General features: G+C 41.9%; 1 protein-coding gene across 2 annotated transcripts in view; it reads right to left on the bottom strand.

The window, feature by feature from the left end:
* Positions 1–25,265, bottom strand: part of LNX1 (ligand of numb-protein X 1) — a 94,326-nt gene that overhangs the window by 44,221 nt on the left and 24,840 nt on the right. For both annotated transcript variants that reach the window (XM_065405257.1, XM_065405258.1), the window contains exons 2-3: positions 4,775–5,016; positions 3,003–3,158 (exon numbers count right to left, since the gene is read on the bottom strand). In XM_065405257.1, coding sequence (XP_065261329.1) covers positions 3,003–3,158; positions 4,775–5,016 — 398 coding nt within the window. The remainder of the gene's footprint in view (positions 1–3,002; positions 3,159–4,774; positions 5,017–25,265) is intronic.

The raw sequence follows: 25,265 nt of genomic DNA, 5'->3' as shown, positions 1-25,265 counted from the left end.
TGGGCTTTGGTCAAACGGATGGCAGCTCCTCGCAGAAAGGCTCACCTTTAATTAGTAATATAGCATTTTCCAAAACTTTTACTGCAACCTGATTTCTGCTATTCAGATGGCATGGGCATAAAAACCATGAACAATTTGGGCCTGATTCTGCACTCACGCTGAGATAAATCAGGGGTCTCTCTGCTGATGTTAATGGAGTTACATTGGTGGAAACAAAGGGAGAGTCAGACTCTCTCTCTCCCTGGGAAAATTGGGTAATTTGGCCACAACTGGCCAGATGGAAATCCCATCAACAGGGGAGATGTATGTGACAATGTAAAGCTGGCAGAGCCAGCTCTGGCACCTGCGCCAAACCTCCCAACCACCTTGGCACAAGGGGCATGTGGCAGGAGACAGAGGGCATGTCAGAGGCAGGAAGGAAAGGGGAGAGGGCAAGGCAGAAGGCAGCTCTGCTACATCAATTCACAACTGGTATATGGTCCCTTGGGAACCAGAGGAAGCTGTCATAAATTAAAGGAGCCCCTAAACTGTTCTAACTTGGGCTGAGGCCAGGGCTGGGGCATCTCAAGACTCAAGGAGCCATAACTGTCTCCTTGATAGCCCCAGTCTCTTCTGCCCTGAGAACTGCTCAGCACAGGAGAATATCTGGCTTTTGAATCCCATTTTGATTAAACATTGAGTGACACAGGACATATGTCTAGAAATAAATTGAAGTGAAGTTGACAGCTAGAGAAAAAAAATTAAAATAATAATGGCAGCTAAACCATCCGAACTGCTGCTGACCTCTGTGAAAGCATAAGGTACAAAATATAATGTTGGTAAAACCAGCCAGATCTTGAGTCCTGCCAGGATTCAATTCATCACAATATTTACCAGTCAGGATGATCCTGGAAGGGTACAGGCAATGCCTGGAAGCCAATGGGCCACTAAGAGAAAGGTATGCCCTCCAACACAGCACCACACTCTCCAAGAGGTAAAATCTCCCCAAAAGGAATAAGAGACTCAGCAAAGCAGGATGAATCTGCAGCAGGCTGAAAATGCAGCCTGGAGAGAGCTATGACCTGTTTGGCTATCAGACTCCAGCCATCTCCCAAGTGTGTCCCAGTGACAGCACAATTAACAAGAGTCAGACTGTAGACTATGGAGAACAACTGAAGGAGCCCCCGCACCCACACAGAATTGGAGTGTTCTGCTGCCTGTCATGATGATTACAATTGTTTCAGAAAGAACTGTATTCAGTTTCTCCTCCAGCAAGAGGAGAGAGACGAGCAAGAACCTTTGAGTCTCTGCTATACAAAGCACCTGTTGTAATGAACTGTCAAGGATCAAAATCACAGATTCATATTAAGGGCGTATTTGAATTCTAACAAATTATTTGTTTACATGCTTGTTTCCAAGATGTAATAGGGCATTTAAAGACAGATTCCCAGAACTGTAATCACACAACTGCATACATTTTTTGAATTTGAGTTCATACAGTTCTAGTAATGTCCATGCAAATAGCCCTTTAGACATATGATTGGACATTTGAACGCATAATTACTGTGATCACTATGATGGTAACTATATCTGCAAATTGAATAGTCAAATACACACATGGCTTTTCACATGCAATAGCACATGCAGAGTTTTGCAAACCTAGGCTTTTTAAAGTTTGCTTGCAATCTTTAACTTTAAATTTCAGTGAAACTACTTGGTTCAGTGAAGTTATTAGTGATGCCATCGGGTCAAAGATCAGAACCATAATACCTTTAGAGAAAGGTTTATGCATTTAGAGTTACCTGGTTGTCATTTAAGTCCAACTTTTAAGTCACTTTATAAATATAATGTCTCAGTATGTGGAAAGTACTGAAAAATACCTGAAAATACAGAAACCAAATGGAACTTTCCACATGGAACAAGCAGATAAACTGTGAGAGATGTTGGCGTGGCTCTCTGTTGCTGTACACCTTGTGTACTCATTTACTCCTGTGCAAAGGGGTGTAAAATGCTACTGTTCTGACTTGGCAGCATTTTACACTTGCCGTATTCAGGTGCAAATGACTGCAGTGCAATGGGGAACTGGACCCTTTGTCTTCCTAAAACATTGACCTAAGCAAGATGCAAATGGATATCTGATTTGGGGATAAGAGATTCTATGTCATGTTCCCATCGTTAAAGTTTAGAGCAAAGAAATAATGAGCTTGATTTAGGCAATCATCACTCCAAAAATATTGTCACTTCCCCTCCATCCTGATGGCTGCTGTGTTGGCATATGGTGCAGAGCAATTAGTTAACGTTTATGTAGTGCTGTGAGCATATCAAGTGCTAAGTATTATTTTCCACCCCTCCCTGTCACTGAGCGATAGCATATAGTAACTTGTCTCTATTTCCTTATGACAGAGCACAATGCTCTTGCAGCGTCACCTGTCTGGCCATCTTAGCACACTTCTGCCACCAAATATCAAACGTAAGTGCTGGAACACTGATGATGATATTTTATCTTTGTATAATACTTTCCACCTACAGACTTCCAAACGCTTAAAAACATCAATGAAGCCTTACAACCCCCTGTGAGATGTATAGTAGGTATTATCCAAATTTTATAGAGGGGGAAACTGAGACATACACTGGATAAGTGGCTTGTCCAAAATCAAAGAGTGAATCAGGGGCAGAGCCAATAACAGAATTCAGATATCCTGACTTCCAACCCCATGTTTTAAACACTAGGCCACCCTTGTCTCTGTAGCATGTGTTCTGTTGCCAGAAAAGCCCCAATCAGATTCCACATATCTCTAAGTTCTCCCTCTCCTTGCTTGGCTGGTACATTTAAAAAAAATAAAACAATGAAGTATTTTAAAAACACAAACTAATCCATGACTAGGGCTCCCAGGCACTACAGTCACACAATACATAAATAATAAGAGAAGTACTGTAAGACCTGGGTGTTAAATCGTCATGTGAATGGGGCTCCCACCCCGTCATGGTATATAGAAAAATACACAGGCTGAACAAAGTGTTACCTTCGTCTGCGGCAAGACAGTTTTCAACACACTCCCTTTCCTGGTCAGCCTGGTTGGATACAGCACTGCCACTTTTCGTCCTTCGAAGGACACTCAAAGCTCGATTTATTTTTTTAAAAGATCTGCTTCTTATAGTGGAACGTTCGAAGGGCCGACCTGCAACAGACAGAGAAAAATAAATAGAATGCAGCAGCTTTGGGTTGCACAACCAACAGAACCACGCCATTTCTGTAACCGCAGCTATGCACAGGGAAGGCAGAGGTCGTGGTGGCAGTGACACCAGGGCTGCTGTAGCTTCTCCCTCCCCCCTCCTTGCTGCATATGGCTTCCCTTACGTTGTATCTGGCCCCAAATGGAGTTTCAGGCCTGAGAATTCATTAACCTTAATTTGAAGGATTGCTATCCTGTGCTGCCCCACACCCCAGGATCTTTAACTCTATCTGTTTAGCCAGCCATAAACGTAGCATTGATTTCCAGGGATAGTGGCCTGTGAACAGCACTATTCAAAGCCAAAGCCATTCCATGGATTGGCTAGTGGAAAATGCCTGTAAGGTGAAGGGCTAGTGCCACAACAAATGAGCTGAGTGTGTTCCACCAGCCCGCAGGAGAGAAATTGGAGGCTATTGCTAAGTCTGCTATGGAAGCAGCATATGGCACTGCTGCAAAGTCATCATGGTGGCCCCTCCAACCCCCCACCCCAACAGTGCTTAATATTTTAATGGCTAAAATTAGAAGTGTCAGGAATGCTAGCCATACAGCATTCCATCCTCCTGATCAGGAATAATAATTAGGGAGGTGAGAAACCAAAAGGGGTCCCAGTTCTAAAGCAGGCTAAAGAACTTTTTTTAAAAGGTTTTTAAAATTGAGCAAAAATAATGATATGAAGAAGGAGAGGAAAAAAGAGCAAAAGGGACTTGCAAGACAGTACAAATGTATAATAATTGAAATACAGACTCTTCTGATTTCTACAGGGCCATAGGTATGCATGGCACTTCTTACTCTGTATCTTTCAGTACGATATGTGTACTGTGCATCACCATCTAATGGTACAAAACTCCCCAAAATCAGGTTTAACCCCCCCGCCCCTGGCCCAACCAAAACAGCAGGGTTCAGTTCTATGATGAAGGTCTTTGATTCTGGTGCTCTCTCCCCACCTTTCCATCTGCCCACCCACTGCATGCTCTCAAGACCAAAGCATTGGTCATGGATTCCAAATTCAACTCAGTTTAAATTTTTCCTTTGTAGCCTTGCATCCATCCTCCCAAGACAAACTCCTTTTGGCTCCCATGCCCCCACAAATACTAGTTCTACCTGTACTATACTCTTCTTTTTACTGGCTATACTTCTTGATGGCTGCCTTTGGTTATACTGCATTTTTCCAATATGCTACACTCACTGGGGCTTGGCAGGGCAGGGTAGGGGAGGAAGAAATAGGGAAAGATTTTTTGGTGTGGTTAGTTCATTACTGTGGTTCGTTTTAGCAATGCCAGCTCCTCTGAGCTTCATCATCTTGGAATCTTGGCAAACACTCCCCCATTTCCCTGGGAAAAATTTATACCCATAAAACATTGGTTCATTTCAAGATCTTGCTGAATGCATTTTTCACCTTAAATATATTGGTTTATCGGGAGCACACCTTAACAAGACAAATACAAAACGGTTATTACAGAAAACAAAGAGGTTTCTCTGCTCTGACATTTTTAAAGCTTTTGGCAAAGTTAATTTCAGAGACAGGCCCCCTAGCCTCAGAGATCATCCTACTTAGTTCTTACTTCTGTTTCGGTTGCTTCTACTGGGGTCCCCAGAACTGCTCCCTGACTGGTTGTCTTCTGAGGAAGGGCTGAAGGATGGATTAACTAGGCCTGGCTCATCTGTCATTAAGGCAATCGCTGCAGCTGCGGAGAGCTCTGGGCCAAGAGCTGCTACGGTTAAAGTGGCACTACAGTCTGGAGAGTCATCTTGTGAACGTCTCTTTCGTTCCTTGGTAAGGCCATAATGGGATGCTCCTTTACATCTAAGGCAAAGCAAAGGAAAAGGATATGTTAGTAAAAGTTGCATTTAAAACATTACCTGCTTACGACGAGTGTCTGACACTGACAAATGATTAACAGTACCAAGGGTAACGATTGCAATTAAATCTTTTTCTTGACCTATGAAATACAGACACCAAACAATGTGGGAAAATGCCAGCCCTGTCGAGGTTTCACAGAATTAAAAGAAATTGAATAGATGCCACTGAATAATTAGCTAAATTATTATTTTACTTGAGAAATCTACTTCAATAGACAATTAGATAGATACAGCCTGTTGGTAGCTGTAGTTTTACTGAGCATAAACGGGAGACACAGGCATAGCAGGTGATTGATCAAATCAAAGACCGGAATCTATAATCTGTCCTTTGTGTGCAATTAATGAAAGAGACCAGTGTGAGGCTTGAAAGCTTGTTTGTGTCAGCTTATGTTTGTGAAAGAAAAAAGCCACATACACAGTGCCTTTGTGAGCTCCTCACCATGACAAATATTCTCTGTCAGAGGAGCTGTCACTCTTTTTAGAGTAGCAGCACCTCTCTGTCCGCAGAAGATATCTCTTCCTCCCCTTTTTCCTTTTAAACCTCTTCCTTGACAGCACCTACTTCAAATCTGGGCTAACAGTATCGATGAGCCAGAACTTCAGATATAAATGCCCCTGAATATGGGTGTATTCAACAATGGAACATCAGATCCAGACCCAGCTAGCTTGAACCCACTTCAGAGTAACACACACACAGTTTGACCTCTTTAGATCAAAAAATTAAACTATTTTAAACTGTGTCTACACTGGTGTTTATGTGGGGTTCTCAGTTGAGTTAAGTGACTCCATTGGGCTAACAATTGTAAAAAGCACCTTTTCCTCCCAGTCTAGACAAGGCCCAAGAGACAGTAGGCAGTGGCCAGCCACCATCATCATAAGAGCCCAGGAGAGGATGGAGGTCAGAGTCCCACCCGGAATATAGCAATGGTGAGTGAGGGCCCAGGAGAGAGTGACGATAGCTGTTCAATAGATATAGCTGTTGTTTGGGGTTAGATGCTCAATCCAAATTCAGATCCAGCCTGTTCTCACAAATAAAAATCCAAACCCTGAATCCTAACCTTGACAGCAACCAAATCCATGTCAGCCCATTACTAGTTAACAGACTTTTTTTTTTTTTAAGAATAAATCAAGGGTAGCTAAAGATGTGGCATTGTAGTAGATAAAAATACACATCTTTCAATTTTAAATATACTTATTTTCAGAGCCTATTGTCTGTGTGTGATTGATCCTGTATGACAGACCCGGGACCACACATACACAGTTGCTTTCAAAACTCCTAGGACTGCATGAAGAAAGAAGGGTTCTGTGCTCCTAATGATTCCATATTTAATCAGAGTCACACACTAACCACAAAACCATGGGGGCTCAAGGGAACAACGCCTAACACTTTTCTCCAGCGTCATTTCTACCCCACCACTGCAGCCATCACAAACATGTTCATTGTAATGAATTCTGCCTTTTAATCATTGCCTAATGAGCTTGCCCTACTTACTGTTACTATTATATCTTCCTCATGGCTAAGGTTAACTGATGACTTTCATATAAATGCCCTCTAGGATGCAATCACAGAAATAGCTGCAGAAGCCCTTAGGGACACAAAGCCTTTCGTAATATGTCGTGCACACATAGAGGAATGCATAATACATACAGTACATGATGCTGGTGGAGTATGCATCAGGGAAACTGTAATACATGGAACAGAGGCCCATGAAATAGAAATGACTTATGGAGATATTTTTGGGCATGTAGGAGAGGTGTAGATGGGAGGCAGACAAGTTACAGAACTTGGTGTGTTCATTTCAGAACCGTATTTTAATTCCGCTTACTGTTAATTACAGCAGTGGTGTTTTTAAGAGAGGGAGAATTAAAAATGGTTCCTGTAATATTAAATCATGTTTTATCCCAGTTGTCGTGACACTGGTTCTGACATCAATTCCCTCTAGGGAAGAGAGCTGCCTCAGCTTACTCATCTTTTAAATACTCATGAGAGCTGATCGACAAAGGATAACTTTTTTGGTGACTAGTTATTTGAATTGACAAGCAGTTTTCCTTTTGACTATATTTATGACCCGTTAGTGTTTGCTTGCTGTGAACAGTCAAGTGGTCAAGCTGTCCTAACACAAATACTCTGGAGAAGCAAGTCTTGAAGCTTGAATATGCACCAAAAATGTATCTCCAGCGAGCTGTATATTTGATTGTAATATTATAAATTCATTTGATGCTGGCTTGTGACATAAGTCATCCAATTGGGGAACAGAAACAATACCACATGCCTTAGTATCTAACCACCTTGTGTACATTTCAGAGTTTGGCTCTTACCACCTGTGGCAGAGGCCAGTTTCAGAGCTTTCTCTCAAACAGAAGGAGAAGGGGTAGAAGAAAAACTCTCCTCGGGGACAGTGGCCTGGCTAAGTATTTTAAAGAGCCAGCAAAAAGTAAATGTGTCCCCTGAAGGCCCTCAGATCTTGGGGGCTGCTTATTCCAAAATAAGGCTCACAACAAAACCAGCAAAATAAAAAGTACCTAAGTTTGTAAGGACTCCCCTCAGGGAGCGGAGAGCTTTCCTCACTGCTGCAGCCCCTTCTAGCAGACTGGCCTTTTCCTATGTGCTCTGGAAACTGGGTGCAGCTATCCCATCTTATGCTCTAAAGGTCCTCAGAGAAGTCCTCTAAATCCTTGCTTCCCACCACCCAGACAGACATTGCCTTCTTTAGTTAGGGGGAACTGTGAGTGGAGAACCAGGGCCCCCCTTTTGGGTCCTGAAAGGTCTGTATCACAAGTACAGATGGCTGGAAAATGGAAATTCTTTCCTGCAAAAAAAAAAAAAAAAAAAAAAAAAAAAAAAAAGTCACGTACTGAGTGCATCCTTGTCTCTCTGGCCCTAGAATAGGGGGCAGCCTGAGAACCAGGGAGGCAGCAACCCAGAGCACTCAGCCTCGGCTGCTCTCCTGGAAAGCTTCTGTTCATTTAGTTTTCAGCCAAACAGAAATTTAGAAGAGCATTCCAGGCAGAAGCCAGGGAGCCATCATGTCAATATTCCCAATGGATTTTTTTTCCCCCCCAAAATGAAAGTTTTCCTGTGGAAATTTTTGGTTTTGTAGAAAAGGCATTTTTTGTCAGAAAATCGTTGCAGTTAAAAATTCCCAACCAACTTTACTCACAACAACAAACCAGTCACAAGTTATTTGTGCAGGAAATAAAACATATGAGGAGAATTTGGAATAACCAATTTCAAAATGTTGCAGTTGCCCACTGAACATTCCACAATCAAACAAACAAAATGTTTGTTCTGAATTATTTGCCCATCTCTGATTACTATCTTCCTACATCGTGGATATGTTACAAGGATTCAGGATTTAATAGCAGAGGCTGCTATGTAAGTATTTATTATTACTACAGAAGGTATTTGTAACATGCTGCTGGGGATACCCAAAGCTGTAAGGCACTGTTACCCCTCTGCCTCAGCTAGAGTGAATTTTATTGGAGAGTAGACTATGCATCAGATCCCTGCTATCCCATCTGTCTTCCTCACCAGTCCACTCCACCAGGCTCTCCCTACCCCAACCTGGCCTAGCAGGAAACAATCAGTGGACTCAGGGCTGGATTTACATCTTATGTGCCCCTAGGCACAGCATTTTCAGTGTCCCCCCTTCCTACAGTTGACCTTCATGTTTTCCGTAAAAAATGAAATGAAAAGAAATATAAACTCAACCTCCCCGGGAAGCCATGAGACCCTTTGCCACGCACGGCACTCCCAGCCCGGTGCTCAGCCCACCTGCCCCAGGTGAGGCACAAGGGGGGGGACTGTACCTCTCCCCATGGAGAGTGGTCCCTGGGTGTCTTCTGTCCCTCCCACAGCCTGGCATGGCAGCCATGCTCTGGCTCTGCCTGTCCAAGTGAATGGGGTGCTGGCCATGCCCTTCCCTCTCCCTCCCCAGCACAGGGCAGAGGCGGCGGGGGGCCGAGATTGGGAAGGGCTGGGACATTCCCAGCACCTTCAGCAGCCGTCCCGCCTGCCCGTGGCTCACAGTTCCTCCAGGCGGGCTGACTCAGACACTCACCCTGCTCCAGCCCTACAGGCTGGGCAGCCACCAACCCGTGCCAGGAGCCCAGCCACCCGCAGGGGAGCTGTATGTATAACTTTTTAACTTTTAACCCACTTTTAACTTTTAGGTGCCCCTAGAATGTGTGCCTACTGTGCCTAATTGGAAATCCAGCCCTGTGTACTCCAGCCCCTGAGCTTCTCAGAGATGTTTCTCTGCAGTGCACAGCACCTATCACTCTACATTCACCGAAGATATTAAGTTCACTGCTCTTTTAAAGAGTAAGTACACTACAGCTCATTAACTTAACTGGGATAAACACACCCTCCCCTTCAAACACAGCCCTGAATTGGTTTATAGTAAAAAATAAAACAAGTTTGTTAACAAATGGACATAGTTAAGTGATACTAAGTAAAAGAGATAAAGGTAGACACTGTTACAAGTAAATTAAAGTGAAAACAAGCATCTAAAAGACTAAACAATCTATCAAGATACAATCTTTGTTCAAGATGGTTTCTCCAATCCCCAGTATTCTTTCCAACTTTCCATCACAGAGATCAAATTGCTAAGGTGAAGGAAAATGAAGGAGTCTCTCTCTGTTCCTTATATCCCCAAAGGGATGTTTTTGTCTTTCTTATAAGTCAGGAACACCTCCTGGGGATTCAGTCTCCTGCCTCTCTCGAGTTCAGGCTCAGGATAACACTGGCCAGTTTAGCTCGATTATTTTGTTCACTGCTAAAATGTAAATTGAGGTAAACCCACAATCCTTTGTCTAGGACAGACCTGTTTATCACCTTTACCTAGGGTAGGCTGTTTGGTAACATCCTACAGGGGACATTTATAACTTCATACATAATGTTAACCAATGCATTTGACAATGATATTAATAATCAGTGTGCTATTAGTTTTCAAATGATACCTCAGAAGGCATATTTTATACCAACATTATTGCAGTAGCGTGTAGGGTGTGAACACAGGAGTGCATAGGTCACAATATTGTTAGGGACTTTAAATTTTAAACCAATGTCAGGTAGTTGATGATGTAAGAGATTCACAGCAGAGAGCACACCACTTAGCAACAAGACAGACCAGACTAACCCTAAACTAGAAATTGGAGTATTTTTACCATGCGACCAAGGTTCATTTAATTACACACCTAGGCCCCAGTCCTGCAAATGGATCTGCAGGGGCAGACCCTTACACTTGCATGAAGCCCCACTGGAGAAAATGAGACCCTGCACAGGCACATAGGCACACCAACATGGAACCAATTGTTGAATCAGTGCCAAAGAACTTTCTTTTACTTAAACTATACCACACGTTCTCTGGCCATCCCAAATCACTGATGTTTATTCTGTTACACAGACAGACAGTTAACAGGGTCCAGCCAACCGGTTTGTTTCAGAGAACAATTTCTCCTAACGTACAGATGGATGGCGAGGTTTAAGATGTGGCAGACTGGCACTGTGTTCTAAGGTGAAAGACATCTTCTTCTAATTCTACCAGTAGAAGTTAAAAGACAGCCAAAGCTCTTTAAGTGTGAACACCAAATCTGTACCCTAAATAACTGTGGCAGGCATAAATCAGCAAGACTCCAGCAATCTCACTTCAGATTAACATACTATCCCTAGAAGAAGAAAAACCTCAAACTTGCAATAAAATCTGCAGTGGCACCTCTTCACTTTCAAACATCCCTGTTTCACTTAAGATGACAGTGCTGAGATAACAGAAAATAGAACTAAGCAAATATGTTTCTCTAGCCATGAATGGAGGCGACTGCTTAAGTGGAATCATATTTGTATGGTTTAAGCTTTCTTTTCTTTCCATATGACCATGTCTGGCTCTCCAAACAAAGAGAGAGCCATGAAATAGCTACATGCCAGTACTAATTTTCTCTCTTGTTGTGACTAATACTCAGCGCCTTGATTTATGGATGAAAAAGAGGGATGGAAAGGAAAGTAGGATCCCTGATTATCATGGGCAAGTCACAAAGTGACTAGAACACGGACTGGTGACCAAGGTGAATTGCAGATTTGTGCTCTCCCTCAGTTGTTCTGGACAGCAATACTTTTGTGCTGCGACAGGATATAGAAACGTTGGGCTGGTCTTCATTACTGGGGTAAGTCAACCTAAGTTACGCTACTCCAGCTATGTGAATAACGTAGCTGGAGTTGACATAGCTTAGGTCGACTTACCCTGGTGTCTTTACTGCGTTGCGTTGACCGGAAACGCTCTCCGCTTGACTTCCCTTACTCTTCTTGGGGAGCTGGAGTACTGGCGTTGACCAGAGAGCGCTATGCTATCGATTTAGCGGGTCTTCACTAGACCTGCTAAATCAGTGGTTCTCAAACTTTTGTACTGGTGACTCCTTTCACATAGCAAGCCTCTGACCGCGACCCCCTTTATAAATTAAAAAGGCTTTTTTATATATTTAACACCATTATAAATGCTGGAGGCAAAGTGGGGTTTGGGGTGGAGGCTGACAGCTCACGACCCCCCATGTAATAGCCTCGTGATCCCGAGGGGTCCCAACCCCCAGTTTGAGAACCCCTGTGTTAAATCAACTCCTGCTGCAATCGATTGCAGCAGCCTCAATCTCCCTGAGTGAAGACCAGCCCATTGTGAAGGCCACAAAAAAAGAGATAATGCAAATTGTCCTTTTACAAAAATGTGCATAGTTGAATCAGCGCTGTTAAATAAGCGTCAGAAGTAGAACACAGGAATTTCAAAAACTAGCTTCTTATACTTGCAGCCTCTTTTATAAAGAAGCTCCAGAAGCCAGGAGTTAGGACTTCCCCTTCACTGAAGTGCTAGCTTAGGGCTAGATTGTGCCCTTTAGCTACAGCCCATAGAAAGGGGAGTGCAAATCTGCACCATCCCAGGGAAGCTTTAGAAGATGTGCCTCCCACCCCTCCCTGGCCGTGCTGGCTGGAGCACCCATGGGGAAAAAAATAGCGGGTGCTCAGCACTACCAACCACAGCTGTTCGGTGCTGCCACCGATTGGCTGATCGATGGCTTGGGGGAGGCGGAGAACAGCGAGTGGTGGGTGGGTGGGAGCCTCGGGGAGGGGGAAGAGCAGAGGTGGGAAGAGGCGGAGTGAGGGTGGGGATTCGGTGGAGAGAGTGGAGTGGGCGGGAAGAGGTGGAGTGAGGGTGGGGATTCGGTGGAGAGAGTGGAGTGGGCGGGAAGAGGTGGAGCGAGGGTGGGGACTCGGGGGAGGGAGTGGAGCAGGGGCAGGGCCATGAGGCGGAGCAGGGCTTGAGCACCCCTGGGGAAGACTAAAAGTCAGCGCCTGTGCCTGGGCATGTGGAGCCATGGCTCTGGCCTGTGTTTTGCTGGAGGTCAAACTAAACCATCATAATGGGGCCCTTCTGCGAATACTCCCTTGGTTGTTCCCAGGAGTGAGGGAGCATTGCAGTAGCAGTCCCCTGTGCGTCAACAAGCACCAGGGCTGCAGTTCTGGTCAGCCCTTACACAGACAGCTCAATGTAGGATGATGGTAGAAGCTCCTTACTCCCTCTCCCTCGCTGCCTGGGAGGAGAGGGGAGCGGGGAGCAGTCTAGTCTTTGGTAACAGTAAATCCTAAGGACAGTTCTACACTTAAAACGCTGCAGTGGCGCAGCTGAAGTGCTTCAGTGGAGACGCTTCTACTCCAACAGGAGAGCTTCTCCCATCAGGGTAGTTAATCCACCTCCGTGAGAGGTGGTAGCTCTGTCAACGGGAGAAGCCCTCCCGTTGACCTAGTGCTGTGTACACTGAGGGGTAGGGCGGTATAACTGTGTGGCTCGGGGATGGGAATTTTTACACCCCTGAGCGGCGTTGTTATACCGGTATAAGTTTAAAGCGTAGACCTGGCCTAGTCACCAGAACCAGGAGTTTCAAAGGGCGGCAGTAGCAGCTGAAATTTGGTCCTACATTTTGTAAAAAAACAACTTTGACCAAATGAACTTTGACCAACAAACTCAATGCCAATAAAAACGTTGCCACATTTTGAATATTCCAGTGAAAATGGTAGTTTTTAAACAAATATTTCCATTGTAACGTCTGAAACCCAAACACTGCAGCAGGGACGGTCTGAAGGTGAAGCTGATTTCAGGGATTTCCATTGGCAAAAAGTAAACAAAGAGCATAAACAGTGACAAGTACATGGGATCGTCACAATTCTTTCACTTTTAAATAATCTCAAGTGTTATCAGTAACATGGACAGAGAATAGTGTTTGTTTATAGCACATATTTAAATGGCCTGTGTCCTTTCTAATCTATGTCACTTTTTGGGTTAAGTTTGCTTTCCCTAATCCACTCCTGACTTTAATAAAAGCATGTGGGGTGACTAGAATGCTGACTAAAGTGAGAGACTAAGAAAAATTGCTTGAGCCTGATATAAAATAGACAGGGAGCATAGAGGTTTCCTCTGCTCAGCTCTAACAACCCACCTCTCCTCTGACCTACAACAACCCCAGTTATGTCAGTGCAGGCAATAGTTTGTTTCAGCAGAGCAGCACTGAGCATGTTGTCAGGGTGCAACTAATAATAAATAAGAGTAAGTAAGCGCAAGACACACTTATTGTTGCCCAATGGAAGAGAACACTGCACCAAGGGCCATAACCAGCGACCAGCATCTAAACTGTGACTAACGTATACAGCTGTGCTTCTTCAGCTAGACTCCACGGAGGGTGTAGTTTCTGAGAGGCATTTGTGGTGTTACGGGTGTAAATCAGGCTAAGGGAAGACCTAATATAAATCAAGATGGGCAGTGCCAAATGTCTATCCCATCAATTAGCATAGCCTACCTGCAGGACTAGTCCTTAGTGAACCAGTCCTGTGGAAAGGTAACAAGGAGTCCGGTGGCACCTTAAAGACTAACAGATTTATTTGGGCATAAGCTTTCGTGGGTAAAACCCACTTCTTCAGATGCATGGAGTGAAAATTACAGATGCAGGCATTATTATACTGACTGACAGAGGATGAGGGCCAGATGCAAGGACACATGAAAAATCAAGCAGCATCAGCCCTCTCTTCTGAGCTCTCTCAACCTGAGTTTGATCAGGTGTCCTGGTAGAGTCAGGCTGTGCTTCCCTACCTTGTCTTAAAAAGTAGCTGTTTATGTATTGCATATAATCCTGTTTGGCATTACCAACACACGACTACTGGTTTTTCTTCCTGAATAATGATGTGTACACAGTGTAGCCTTGAAGCACATGTTGATGATTCAGAAAAATCAATTCAGCTGCCTGGTACTAGAACAAACTAATGGGCAGATTTGAAGGGTTGGCAGATTCTATTTGCTCTGCTGGTAGCACTATAGCATTTGCTTGTCAAAGAGAAATCAGGTCATAATCAAGGTCCTAAGCAATAACCATCCAATTATCTGAATGCTGTGAAAGTGGAGAAACCCAACAAAAGGTGCAGCAACCACTGCAGCAACTATTTGTATTTGCTACACCTCCAGTGATCAGAGAGACTTAAAGCACTGGCATTAGCAATGTGTCACAAGTGCATGTAAATCACATCCTCAAGGAACTTATGTCCTTAGAGCATCTAGCTCCCTAATATAACCCTTTATATCACTTTCATACCACCAATGAGCATGGCACAATATACCCAAAAGCTACATAGAGATCAGGTTAAACTGCTAAACTTTCCAGTCCTCCAGAAGCAGCATGGTCTGGTGGACCGAGTGTGGCATGGGAACACATGAACTCATCTAAACCCAGCTTGGCCACTGATGCGCTGGGTGGCCTTGGACAGCTACTGTAACTTCTTAGCCTCTCTGTATCCCATCTGTAAAATAGGGATAACAATGCTTAACTACTGTTGAAAGGATTATTTAGTTAATGCACTTGGTATATGAAAAATGCTACATACATCCTTAGTATCTTGTTCATCATCTTGAACCTACCTCCTTGTCATTCTTTTATAGAGGATTGTGTCAGGTTGACAGTATTCCTTGGGGCCACTACAGTCGTGGGCTATAAGTAGGAAGCTGCTGTCTATAAGTTAGCTTCCATAAGTCTTTGTAGAGAAGCATTCTTCGCTGGCAAAACTTAAACCTCCATGGCCAAAATTTCCACACTAGTTGTCTAAATGTTAGGCTCACACATAAAACCACATTTAGGCACTTAAACAGAAGCGGCCTGATTTTCAAAACTACTGAGCACTTCAATAAGCTTTCTTGATGCTCAGCACTTTTATTTAAGGGGGGGGTCTAAATATGGATTGAGCAACCAAAAATGCAGACACCTAAGTTTTAAAATTGTGACCTAGGTCTCCTTTATCATTTAGCTTGTCAGGATTTTTCCATTTTGTATGGAAAAAGCCCATGTTTCATATCAATTAAGTGCAAAACTGTCCCAACTATTATTTCTCATCTACATTATAGGAGTATTGATAAATGGATGTAAACAAGAGGACTTTTAAGGACAACTGCTCAACTATTGTTGACTGACAGTTGGAAGGGACCTCTTAAATCAGCAGTCTAGATGAGTGACTTTATTCTATACTTTATCCCATAAATCTAGTTGTCCTCAGTTTCAGCATCTCTATCAAGATTGCGATAACTATATATTACAATTCTACTTTAGACAAACTGCTCCCCCATCCAGTTGTCAGAAATATTTTCTAATTTCCATCTTACATGTGTTCTTTATTGCCAATCAGTGATCCTTGCTTTACTACAAGTATACAATGAATTTAGTGTTTTGATTCTGTTGCGTTACTACTCTATAAATATTACATAGGTTCTGATCCCTCTTAAATGTTATTTCTTTAAGATTAAGCCCTCTAATCTTTTCTCAGAAGACATAGTCGGAGTCCCTTCATCACTGTAGATAGGGTTCTCTGAATCTTTTCTATAGTCTCTCAAAGACATCCTCCCCTGGCCCTCCCCAGATAAAATGGGAAGGGATGGGATGGGGAGAGTGTGGGTGTCCCGGGCTAGGGGTGGGGTCATGTGGTGGGTGGTCACAGGGGTTACTGCCCTGACTTCCAGCTTCTCCCCCCCCAAAAAATTTCCCCACCAGTTGCTGTCCCGGCCCGTCAGGGTAAGCAGCTGGCACGTCGGCACACTTTGTTTACTTAGGTTTACCTCCGTGCCTGCGGACGCTCGAGGTAAACAAACCATCTCGGCCCACCAGCAGCTTATCCTGATGGCCCAGGAGCCAAAATTTGCTGACCCCTGAATTATAGGGTCGGCTTATGAATTTCCATTTTTACTTATCCATCTTTGGAGGGGGAGGAAGGCGGGTCAGCTTATAAACAAACCAGCTTATGATCGAGTATATATGGTACAGTGAAACCTTATCAATACAGCCTAACATTGTTTTACATCTTCTCTTATCCTACAAAGATCCATCCCAATGTAGAATGGCCCTTTTCAAAATGCCCTTACGTTGTGCAGCCCATGAAACAAAATATATCCAAGTATTATATCATATTATATCATCAGATATTAACTTATATGCAGGAACCTATACCCACATATATGCAACTTATATGTAAATAAAAAATAATGTACTAAGCACATGAAAAGTTTGTGTCCTTTCTACAAGGGTGAACTCATTTATAGTTGGTTATCCCACAAACTTCTCAGTTAATGGTTGTATCTTAAATAATGCCACCTATTTTTTAAACAGACTATGAATCATTCTGTAGTATTCTCAAGGAAACAGGGATTCTTAGGTTTCAATTAAATGAGTTTACTAAATAAACTATTACATCAAGAATATAATGGAGAAAGCTAGATTTAGCTCAAGAGTCCCCTAACTGTGTGTCTCCAAGTCTCTCTCTAGCATAATTCCTCTTGGCTCTGCACTCCTGCTAGATACATACGGTGTCCACAATGTGACTTTCTGCCCCATATTCTTCCCTTTAACCTGGACTGTTTTGCAATAAAGCCTAGCTCACTCTGGCCCAAAAAGGACTTCCACTCTGTAAGTCATAGTTCTGCTTGTGCATTCCCCTTGTGTAATACCTAGAGAGAAAGGACAAAAGGACCTACGCTGTGGTTTCAAAAAAGGCCAATTAATAACAAGGGGAAAAGTGTTTGCCATTCCTATCACACACATTTGTTATTAAGCATACAAACGGAGAAAGAGTTCAGCCCACTGCTTCCCTAAATTCCAAAGACTAGATATGGAAATATGGTCAATACTGGTCAAAGATTGAAATTCTACACTTAAAATTAACAAAAATTCATAAGTTATTCATGTTATGAGACTCTTTACCATAGTTAAACAGTTTTCTTAAAACGAAACATGGTATTTTATCACCAGAACGGTTTTTTTTATTATAAAACATTCTTAAATGGAAGTGGCCAAAGGCCTCAATCACAAATGGGATTGTTGTGCACTGTACAAACATAGATAAAAGAGAATCATTGTCCTAGAGGGTTCCCTCCCCCTCCCCCCCACTCTAGTTCCCTGTCATCTCATCTCTTCTCTCTGCCTTTTTTTTTTTTTCTGTGATGATTTTGAGGCTACAATTGTACATGCCTATCTTTAGGCCTGTCGTCTGAGTTAAAAGGAAACAAAATTTGATTGCAGTGGTATCATCAATCTGTAAGGGGAGTTTTAAATTGCTAGCTACAGCTTAGTTCAGTGGTTCTCAAACTTTTATACTGGTGACCCCTTTCATAGCAAGCCTCTGAGTGCAGCCCTCCCCCCCTTATAAATTAAAAACACTTTTTTATATATTTAACACCATTATAAATGCTGGAGGCAAAGTGGAGTTTGAGGTGGAAGCTGACATCTCGCGACCCTCTCATGTAATAACCTCGTGACTCCCTGAGGGGTCTCGACTCCCAGTTTAAGAACCCCTGGCTTAGTTGGATATGTCAGAATTTAGGCGGGAAATATCAGCTTCTCTTATGGATTAGTACAGCAGAGCTGCTTTATTTATCTTTTCTAACAGAGCTAAGGTTATAATTCAATTTGTGGATTCACCTTCTGTTCTCCCCCCCCAAATCATTAATACTGTGAGACACAGCACGGTATCAATGACCGTTTCTTGTTGCACATTTCAGGCTTCTGCTTCAGGTCTACAGCGATAGGCTTTACTTCCCTCAGACACACTGATGTCACTCTTAAACGTAGTGCTTGTAGTACGGGTGTAGAGCAGGAGCAACAAAAATGAGGAAGCAAGCTAAGGTGGAAGACTAGAAGCCAGCCCAATAATCATATGCACTAAGAACACTAGATATTGATATTATTCATCACAGGAAAATCATTGGCTGCAAGTATATAATCGTGATGATCTTGTAACACCAAAAACTGGGAGCTACTATTTCTATAAACTTTTGCAGTGAGGAATTAATGGCTTTAAGATTAACTTAACAATATTAAACACACTCACATTCAATCTATTCAAGCTTACTGCCACAGGTAAGGAAGAGGGAGATCCTGAGAGAGATTTGATATTACTTTTTTACTTTTGGGAGGAGCACAGATACTAAACATGCTGAGTGTCATATATGCATGTAGTTAGGCAGAGAGATGGATATTCAGAGTAAGACAGAAAAATAAGGTACTCAGGGCTCAAACCTTTGGGGTGCAGAGAGCTTTTAACTCCTATGGATGGTCAATAGGATTTGAGGGTCCTCAGCAACTCATATATTCAGGCTTTAAGCTGTATTACCCCACCAATCCTAAACATATGCTAATGGGCCTGACCCAGAGAAGTGCCGAGAATCCTCAACTTCTGTGGACCCCAGTCGTGGTGCAACTTTGTATTATTACTTGGCAGGATTGGGCCATTTTCTACAAGACACATTTTAGAAATGAAATAAAAACTAGGGTTTTTCTGACGAATAATTCATTTCAAGAGGAAGACCTGAAAACATTAATTAAATAAAATCTGCCCCCAAAAGATTGGATGATGGAAAGCCTATGTTGCTCATTAAACATCAGTGGTCCCAGAGTGCCAAAACATTCTCATCTCCGTCAATGATTAAATATAGAAGATATGTACTGTAGATTAACTATGTGTACATCTCTACAAGGAGTTAACCTGGCATTTGGACAGTTCCACATGCTTAAATATTCCCCATTAATAGCTGTCAACTTCACATCTGGTTTCTGAATCCTTCCAGGAGCCTCCAGAGAACAAGCACTGGTATTAAGCAGGCAATCCTGCCTATCAGGTTTGTCTTATAATAATAAAATGATAAACACAATCCTTTCAATAGCAAATGAGCACCACACTTAGTGAGACTGCAGATAATTCAAAATTGTGATGGTTTCAGATTTTAACTGAGGGGTCCATGTTTTCTTTGCAAAAGAGCCTAATCAAAATCAGAACTTTTATACAATGGCTCTACTTTTTTATACTGGCCGAATCAAGTTGTTTGGTGCAAAAACAACAAGTGAAGACAGAGTGAAATTTCCAAAGTACTGCAATTATGTGCCTCATAACTCATACAATCGGCTATAGTGACACTGTGTTCTTCAGACGACATGGAGGGGTTCATCCTGAACTAGATGTTAAAACGCAGCCACAAATCTGTTAATTCCTTGATGTATTTTTCATGTTTGTTGTTCAGTATTTTGATCATTTGATTATATTTAAACAAGAATAACTAGTTACCCAGAAATCTCAAGAATATCTCAGCATGATCTTCCCCTCCTACCGTACTTCGAAAGTAAGAAAACTGCATAACAGAGAAAACAATATTGGCACTAGCAGTACTAATACAACTCAAACCTGACAAATAATAAATTAGGGGGAGGATTTTTTTTTTAATGAGTTGTGGGTTTATCTGTGTTTTGATTATAAAATCAAAGCCTTTAAATGATAACAGCAAAATAGAGACAATGGATTTCAGGAAGGCAGATTTTGGTAAGCTCAGAGAGCTGATAGGTAAGGTCCCATGGGAATCAAGACTGAGGGGAAAAACAACTGAGGAGAGTTGGCAGTTTTTCAAAGGGACACTATTAAGGGCCCAAAAGCAAGCTATTCCGCTGGTTAGGAAAGATAGAAAATGTGGCAAAAGACCACCTTGGCTTAACCACGAGATCTTGCATGATCTAAAAAATAAAAAGGAGTCATATAAAAAATGGAAACTAGGACAGATTACAAAGGATGAATATAGGCAAACACCACAGGAATGCAGGGGCAAGATTAGAAAGGCAAAGGCACAAAATGAGCTCAAACTAGCTACGGGAATAAAGGGAAACAAGAAGACTTTTTATCAATACATTAGAAGCAAGAGGAAGACCAAAGACAGGGTAGGCCCACTGCTTAGTGAAGAGGGAGAAACAGTAACAGGAAACTTGGAAATGGCAGAGATGCTTAATGACTTCTTTGTTTCGGTCTTCACCGAGAAGTCTGAAGGAATGCCTAACATAGTGAATGCTAATGGGAAGGGGGTAGGTTTAGCAGATAAAATAAAAAAAGAACAAGTTAAAAATCACTTAGAAAAGTTAGATGCCTGCAAGTCACCAGGGCCTGATGAAACGCATCCTAGAATACTCAAGGAGCTAATAGAGGAGGTATCTGAGCCTCTAGCTATTATCTTTGGAAAATCATGGGAGACGGAAGAGATTCCAGAAAACTGGAAAAGGGCAAATATAGTGCCCATCTATAAGAAGGGAAATAAAAACAACCCAGGAAACTACAGACCAGTTAGTTTAACTTCTGTGCCAGGGAAGATAATGGAGCAAGTAATTAAGGAAATCATCTGCAGGGGGTAAGGTGATAGGGAACAGCCAGCATGGATTTGTAAAGAACAAATCATGTCAAACCAATCTGATAGCTTTCTTTGATAGGATAACGAGCCTTGTGGATACGGGTGAAGCTGTGGATGTGGTATACCTAGACTTTAGTAAGGCATTTGATACGGTCTCGCATGATATTCTTATCGATAAACTAGGCAAATACAATTTAGATGGGGCTACTATAAGGTGGGTGCATAACTGGCTGGATAACCGTACTCAGAGAGTTGTTATTAATGGTTCCCAATCCTGCTGGAAAGGCATAACGAGTGGGGTACCGCAGGGGTCTGTTTTGGGACCGGCTCTGTTCAATATCTTCATCAATGACTTAGATATTGGCATAGAAAGTACGCTTATTAAGTTTGCGGATGATACCAAACTGGGAGGGATTGCAACTGCTTTGGAGGACAGGGTCATAATTCAAAATGATCTGGACAAATTGGAGAAATGGTCTGAGTTAAACAGGATGAAGTTTAACAAAGACAAATGCAAAGTGCTCCACTTAGGAAGAAAAAATCAGTTTTACACATACAGAATGGGAAGAGACTGTCTAGGAAGGAGTACGGCAGAAAGGGATCTAGGGGTTATAGTGGACCACAAGCTAAATATGAGTCAACAGTGTGATGCTGTTGCAAAAAAAGCAAACATGATTCTGGGATGTATTAACAGGTGTGTTGTGAGCAAGACACGAGAAGTCATTCTTCCGCTCTACTCTGCTCTGGTTAGGCCTCAGCTGGAGTACTGTGTCCAGTTCTGGGCACCGCATTTCAAAAAAGATGTGGAGAAATTGGAAAGGGTCCAGAGAAGAGCAACAAGAATGATTAAAGGTCTTGAGAACATGACTTATGAAGGAAGGCTGAAAGAATTGGGTTTGTTTAGTTTGGAAAAGAGAAGACTGAGAGGGGACATGATAGCAGTTTTCAGGTATTTAAAAGGGTGTCATAAGGAGGAGGGAGAAAACTTGTTCACCTTAGCCTCTAAGGATAGAACAAGAAGTAATGGGTTTAAACTGCAGCAAGGGAGGTCTAGGTTGAACATTAGGAAAAAGTTCCTAACTGTCAGGGTGGTTAAACACTGGAATAAATTGCCTAGGGAGGTTGTGGAATCTCCGTCTCTGGAGATATTTAAGAGTAGGTTAGATAAATGTCTATCAGGGATGGTCTAGACAGTATTTGGTCCTGCCATGCGGGCAGGGGACTGGACTCGATGACCTCTTGAGGTCCCTTCCAGTCCTAGAATCTATGAATCTATGAATCTATAACAAAACACACATCTCACATTAAAGAACGTTAGTGGGTGGCGACATATTTTTCCTTCCCCTGTGTTGGCGTTTAGTTTTGTGAGAGAGGTTATTGTCTGTGGTGTGGGGCAGGATGGAAATGGAGCACTTGTAAATAGTTTTATTTCAACCTTTTTTGTGTCGGCGGATTAATATTTTGTATCTTATAACATTAATTCTGTACATGCTTTACATAAAATTTCCTTGGCGATAGCGAAGTAAAATACCCACCAAGTAACAGACTAAACACATCAACTTAGCTGAGATCAAAATGTCTGGTTTTAAGCTATTGTTGACATAAAACAAGAATATAAATGTCCAGATTTGAAATATAAAACAGTTTAAAAGCATCACATCCAATTTCAGGGAGCTTCCAATCAGGATCTTATTTTTACTAACCTGCTGCCTGAAGTAGTTGGAGATTTTTGACAGCAGCCCCAGGCATATTATGACAAACAATGAACACTGTCTTCACACCATGTTCCATCAAATAAAAAGGTGTAAATAGCAGCCCAGAAGTCTGGATTTAGTGACACTTGCCTCTGACCTTAATAACCCTTAGATCCCCCAAGGCCTCTTTTAGGTCAGGCTACGTATTCAGATTTCCACTCTGGCATGTCTTGGTAGAGACTAAAAATTCTGAAAGAGGGTCTGCTTCATGCCAGCAAAGGTCAGAAAATGGCCTCTGATAAAATGGTGGTAAAAATGAAGAGTAACTCAGGTGCCCATATAAGAGTTGCGCATGTGTGGATAGGAGTGGGTGGGGAAAGGAGCATCACAGGATGTTAAAAATACATCTTTGTTACTTTAAAAAGAAATTCTCCTGACCTGTTGACTTCATGATCTGACCTTTAACAAGGAGCAAAAACAGTTTAAAATGTAAGTGAATCAGAATATCTTGCACAAAACCCTGAACCAGCAGGGGCTCCTTGTAGGGGGGAATGGAACATTTCCTGGCTTACTACACAGCTTTAGTTTCATTGCTTTCAACATAAATGAGTATTGACACTGGACTAAAAAGTAGATTAAGTCACATTACTGAATAAACTTCTCATTACACTGGAGGTTCTGTGGACCTAACAGATCCAGCAGCAGACCTTGCTCATCTAACTGTAGTAAAGCCCCATGCGGGTATCAGGTCCTAACAACTGCCCAGGGCTCTTGCTATGATTATCACTGGAAGAGGATTTGGTTAAGTGCGATATTGTGAGCTGCTGATTTTCAGAATTAGAACTTTCCTTTATTCTCATGCCTATTGGGTAGGCAAAATCTCCTTTGGTGATGGTTTAATGGGATTAAAAACATCCCCTGGAATATGCTAAAATAATAACAACAACAACGAAGAAATAGTCTGGCATTTTGGTGAGGTATTCTGGTAATCCATTAAAATGCACACAGGACAAAACCAAATATAAAGTTTGAGAAGTCCTTGTTCAGTCATAGTACAAATATCACAGGTATATTGATTATAGTCCACTGAAAGCTTACATGGTAAGTAACACTGATTACTCCGTAAAAATTACAAAATGCATTCTCCTTTTAAATTTCTAATTTTTTCATAACAACAGAATTGTTGATAATACAAAGTATTTACTTACCTAAGAAGTGAGAGCATAATCCTGTCAAACAGCCATTGACTTTAATGTGATTAGGATCAGGCCATAAGGGAGGGCATGAGATATGGGAGAGAAGGGAATATCAGAGTAGAGATGGTATAGCTCATAAGTTATGCTTTTTATCTATAGAACAAAGCACTTTAGAAAGAATGGTAAGTATATGTATCCCTCTTTTATAGATGGGGAAACTGAGGCATGTGACAATGAAATGACTTTCCCAGAGTTGCAGAGAAAAGCAGTGACAGAGCTGGGAATAAAATACAGGTCTCCTGATTTCTAGTCCAGTGCCCAACACACTGTACCATGCTAGTAAAGTTTAATCAAAGAAAATTCCTTCACTATTGAAATTAAAAAGTCATGGAAACATATCTATTGAAGTTAAGATTCATAACATTTGTTTGTGACACATTTAAAATTTGGGCCTAAATTGCCCAGATGGTTTCCCTTTACATTCCTAATCTTGCTGACAATGCATGTTTTCTTTCATGCTTCCTAGAATGAAAGTTACAGTTAAACTGTAAATTAAGTAATGGATAAAAAATGGTTACTGATTCTTTAGAACTGTCTTTTGTACAGCACCTAGCACAATGGGGCCCAGTTTCTGATATGGAGCTCTTGGTGCTAATGTTATATAAATGTTATATAGCAATAATTTTTAAAAAAAATCTCTAACACTATGTCAATTACACTTTGATCAAAGTTACTCCTGGAAACCACTCTACACCTCCATACACTGAGGATTTTCTGAGGAATATATATTACACACACACACACACACACACACACACACACACACACACACACACACACCCCTTTCCTTTAGTCACTTCAAGTCTGTCAGACAATTGGCCCCTTTACGTATGATTATAAATAAAAAAACAAAAAACAACAAAAAAAAAAACTTTTTCACTACAGTCTTTTTTTAAATTACACCCATTTAGCTAACAAAGATTCCAAGGTACGCGACTGACACCATACCAGCTCAGTACAAATTGTATTAGCCCATTTACTCTCCCTCCAATTAAAATACAGTGTATAGAAAAGAAAAATAGAAAGAGGGAAATGTTTTTAAATATTTTTTTAACACAATATAGCATTATGTCCAAATGGGGAGTCCAGTTTTCAGTATCTAAATTTGGGTGCTTTGTTCCAAATCTGGAAACTCAAACATGCAACTAAAATGGGCAGCTGAGCACCAAAATATCCAGTGGCAGAATTGAGTACCCAAACTTAGGGATCAGTGCTTCAATATTAGACTCTGGGTGTACACTGATCCCTCACAGTCACACTACCTAGCAATTCACATCCTGCTTTACCTTGTTGCTGCTATAAAATGGATCTGGATTATTTTTTTAAAAAGCAGTGAGACACTTTTGAAATTATTTCAAATTGTGTATTGTTTGACAGGTTCTGACATCGTGGTGACTCAATCAGTCTATCAGCCTGCGGCCATACCACATCAGGCTGTGATTTCGTTAGCATCACAAGTTAAACTGGTTTGAGTCTAGTTAGCAGCGATGGCAGACCCTCAAGGAAAACCAAGGTGAT

This window comes from Emys orbicularis, chromosome 5, assembly GCF_028017835.1.
Source record: "Emys orbicularis isolate rEmyOrb1 chromosome 5, rEmyOrb1.hap1, whole genome shotgun sequence".
NCBI lineage: Eukaryota > Metazoa > Chordata > Testudines > Emydidae > Emys > Emys orbicularis.
The sequence above is the reverse complement of the archived record's forward strand: the minus strand, read 5'-3'. Positions and strand labels throughout refer to the sequence as shown.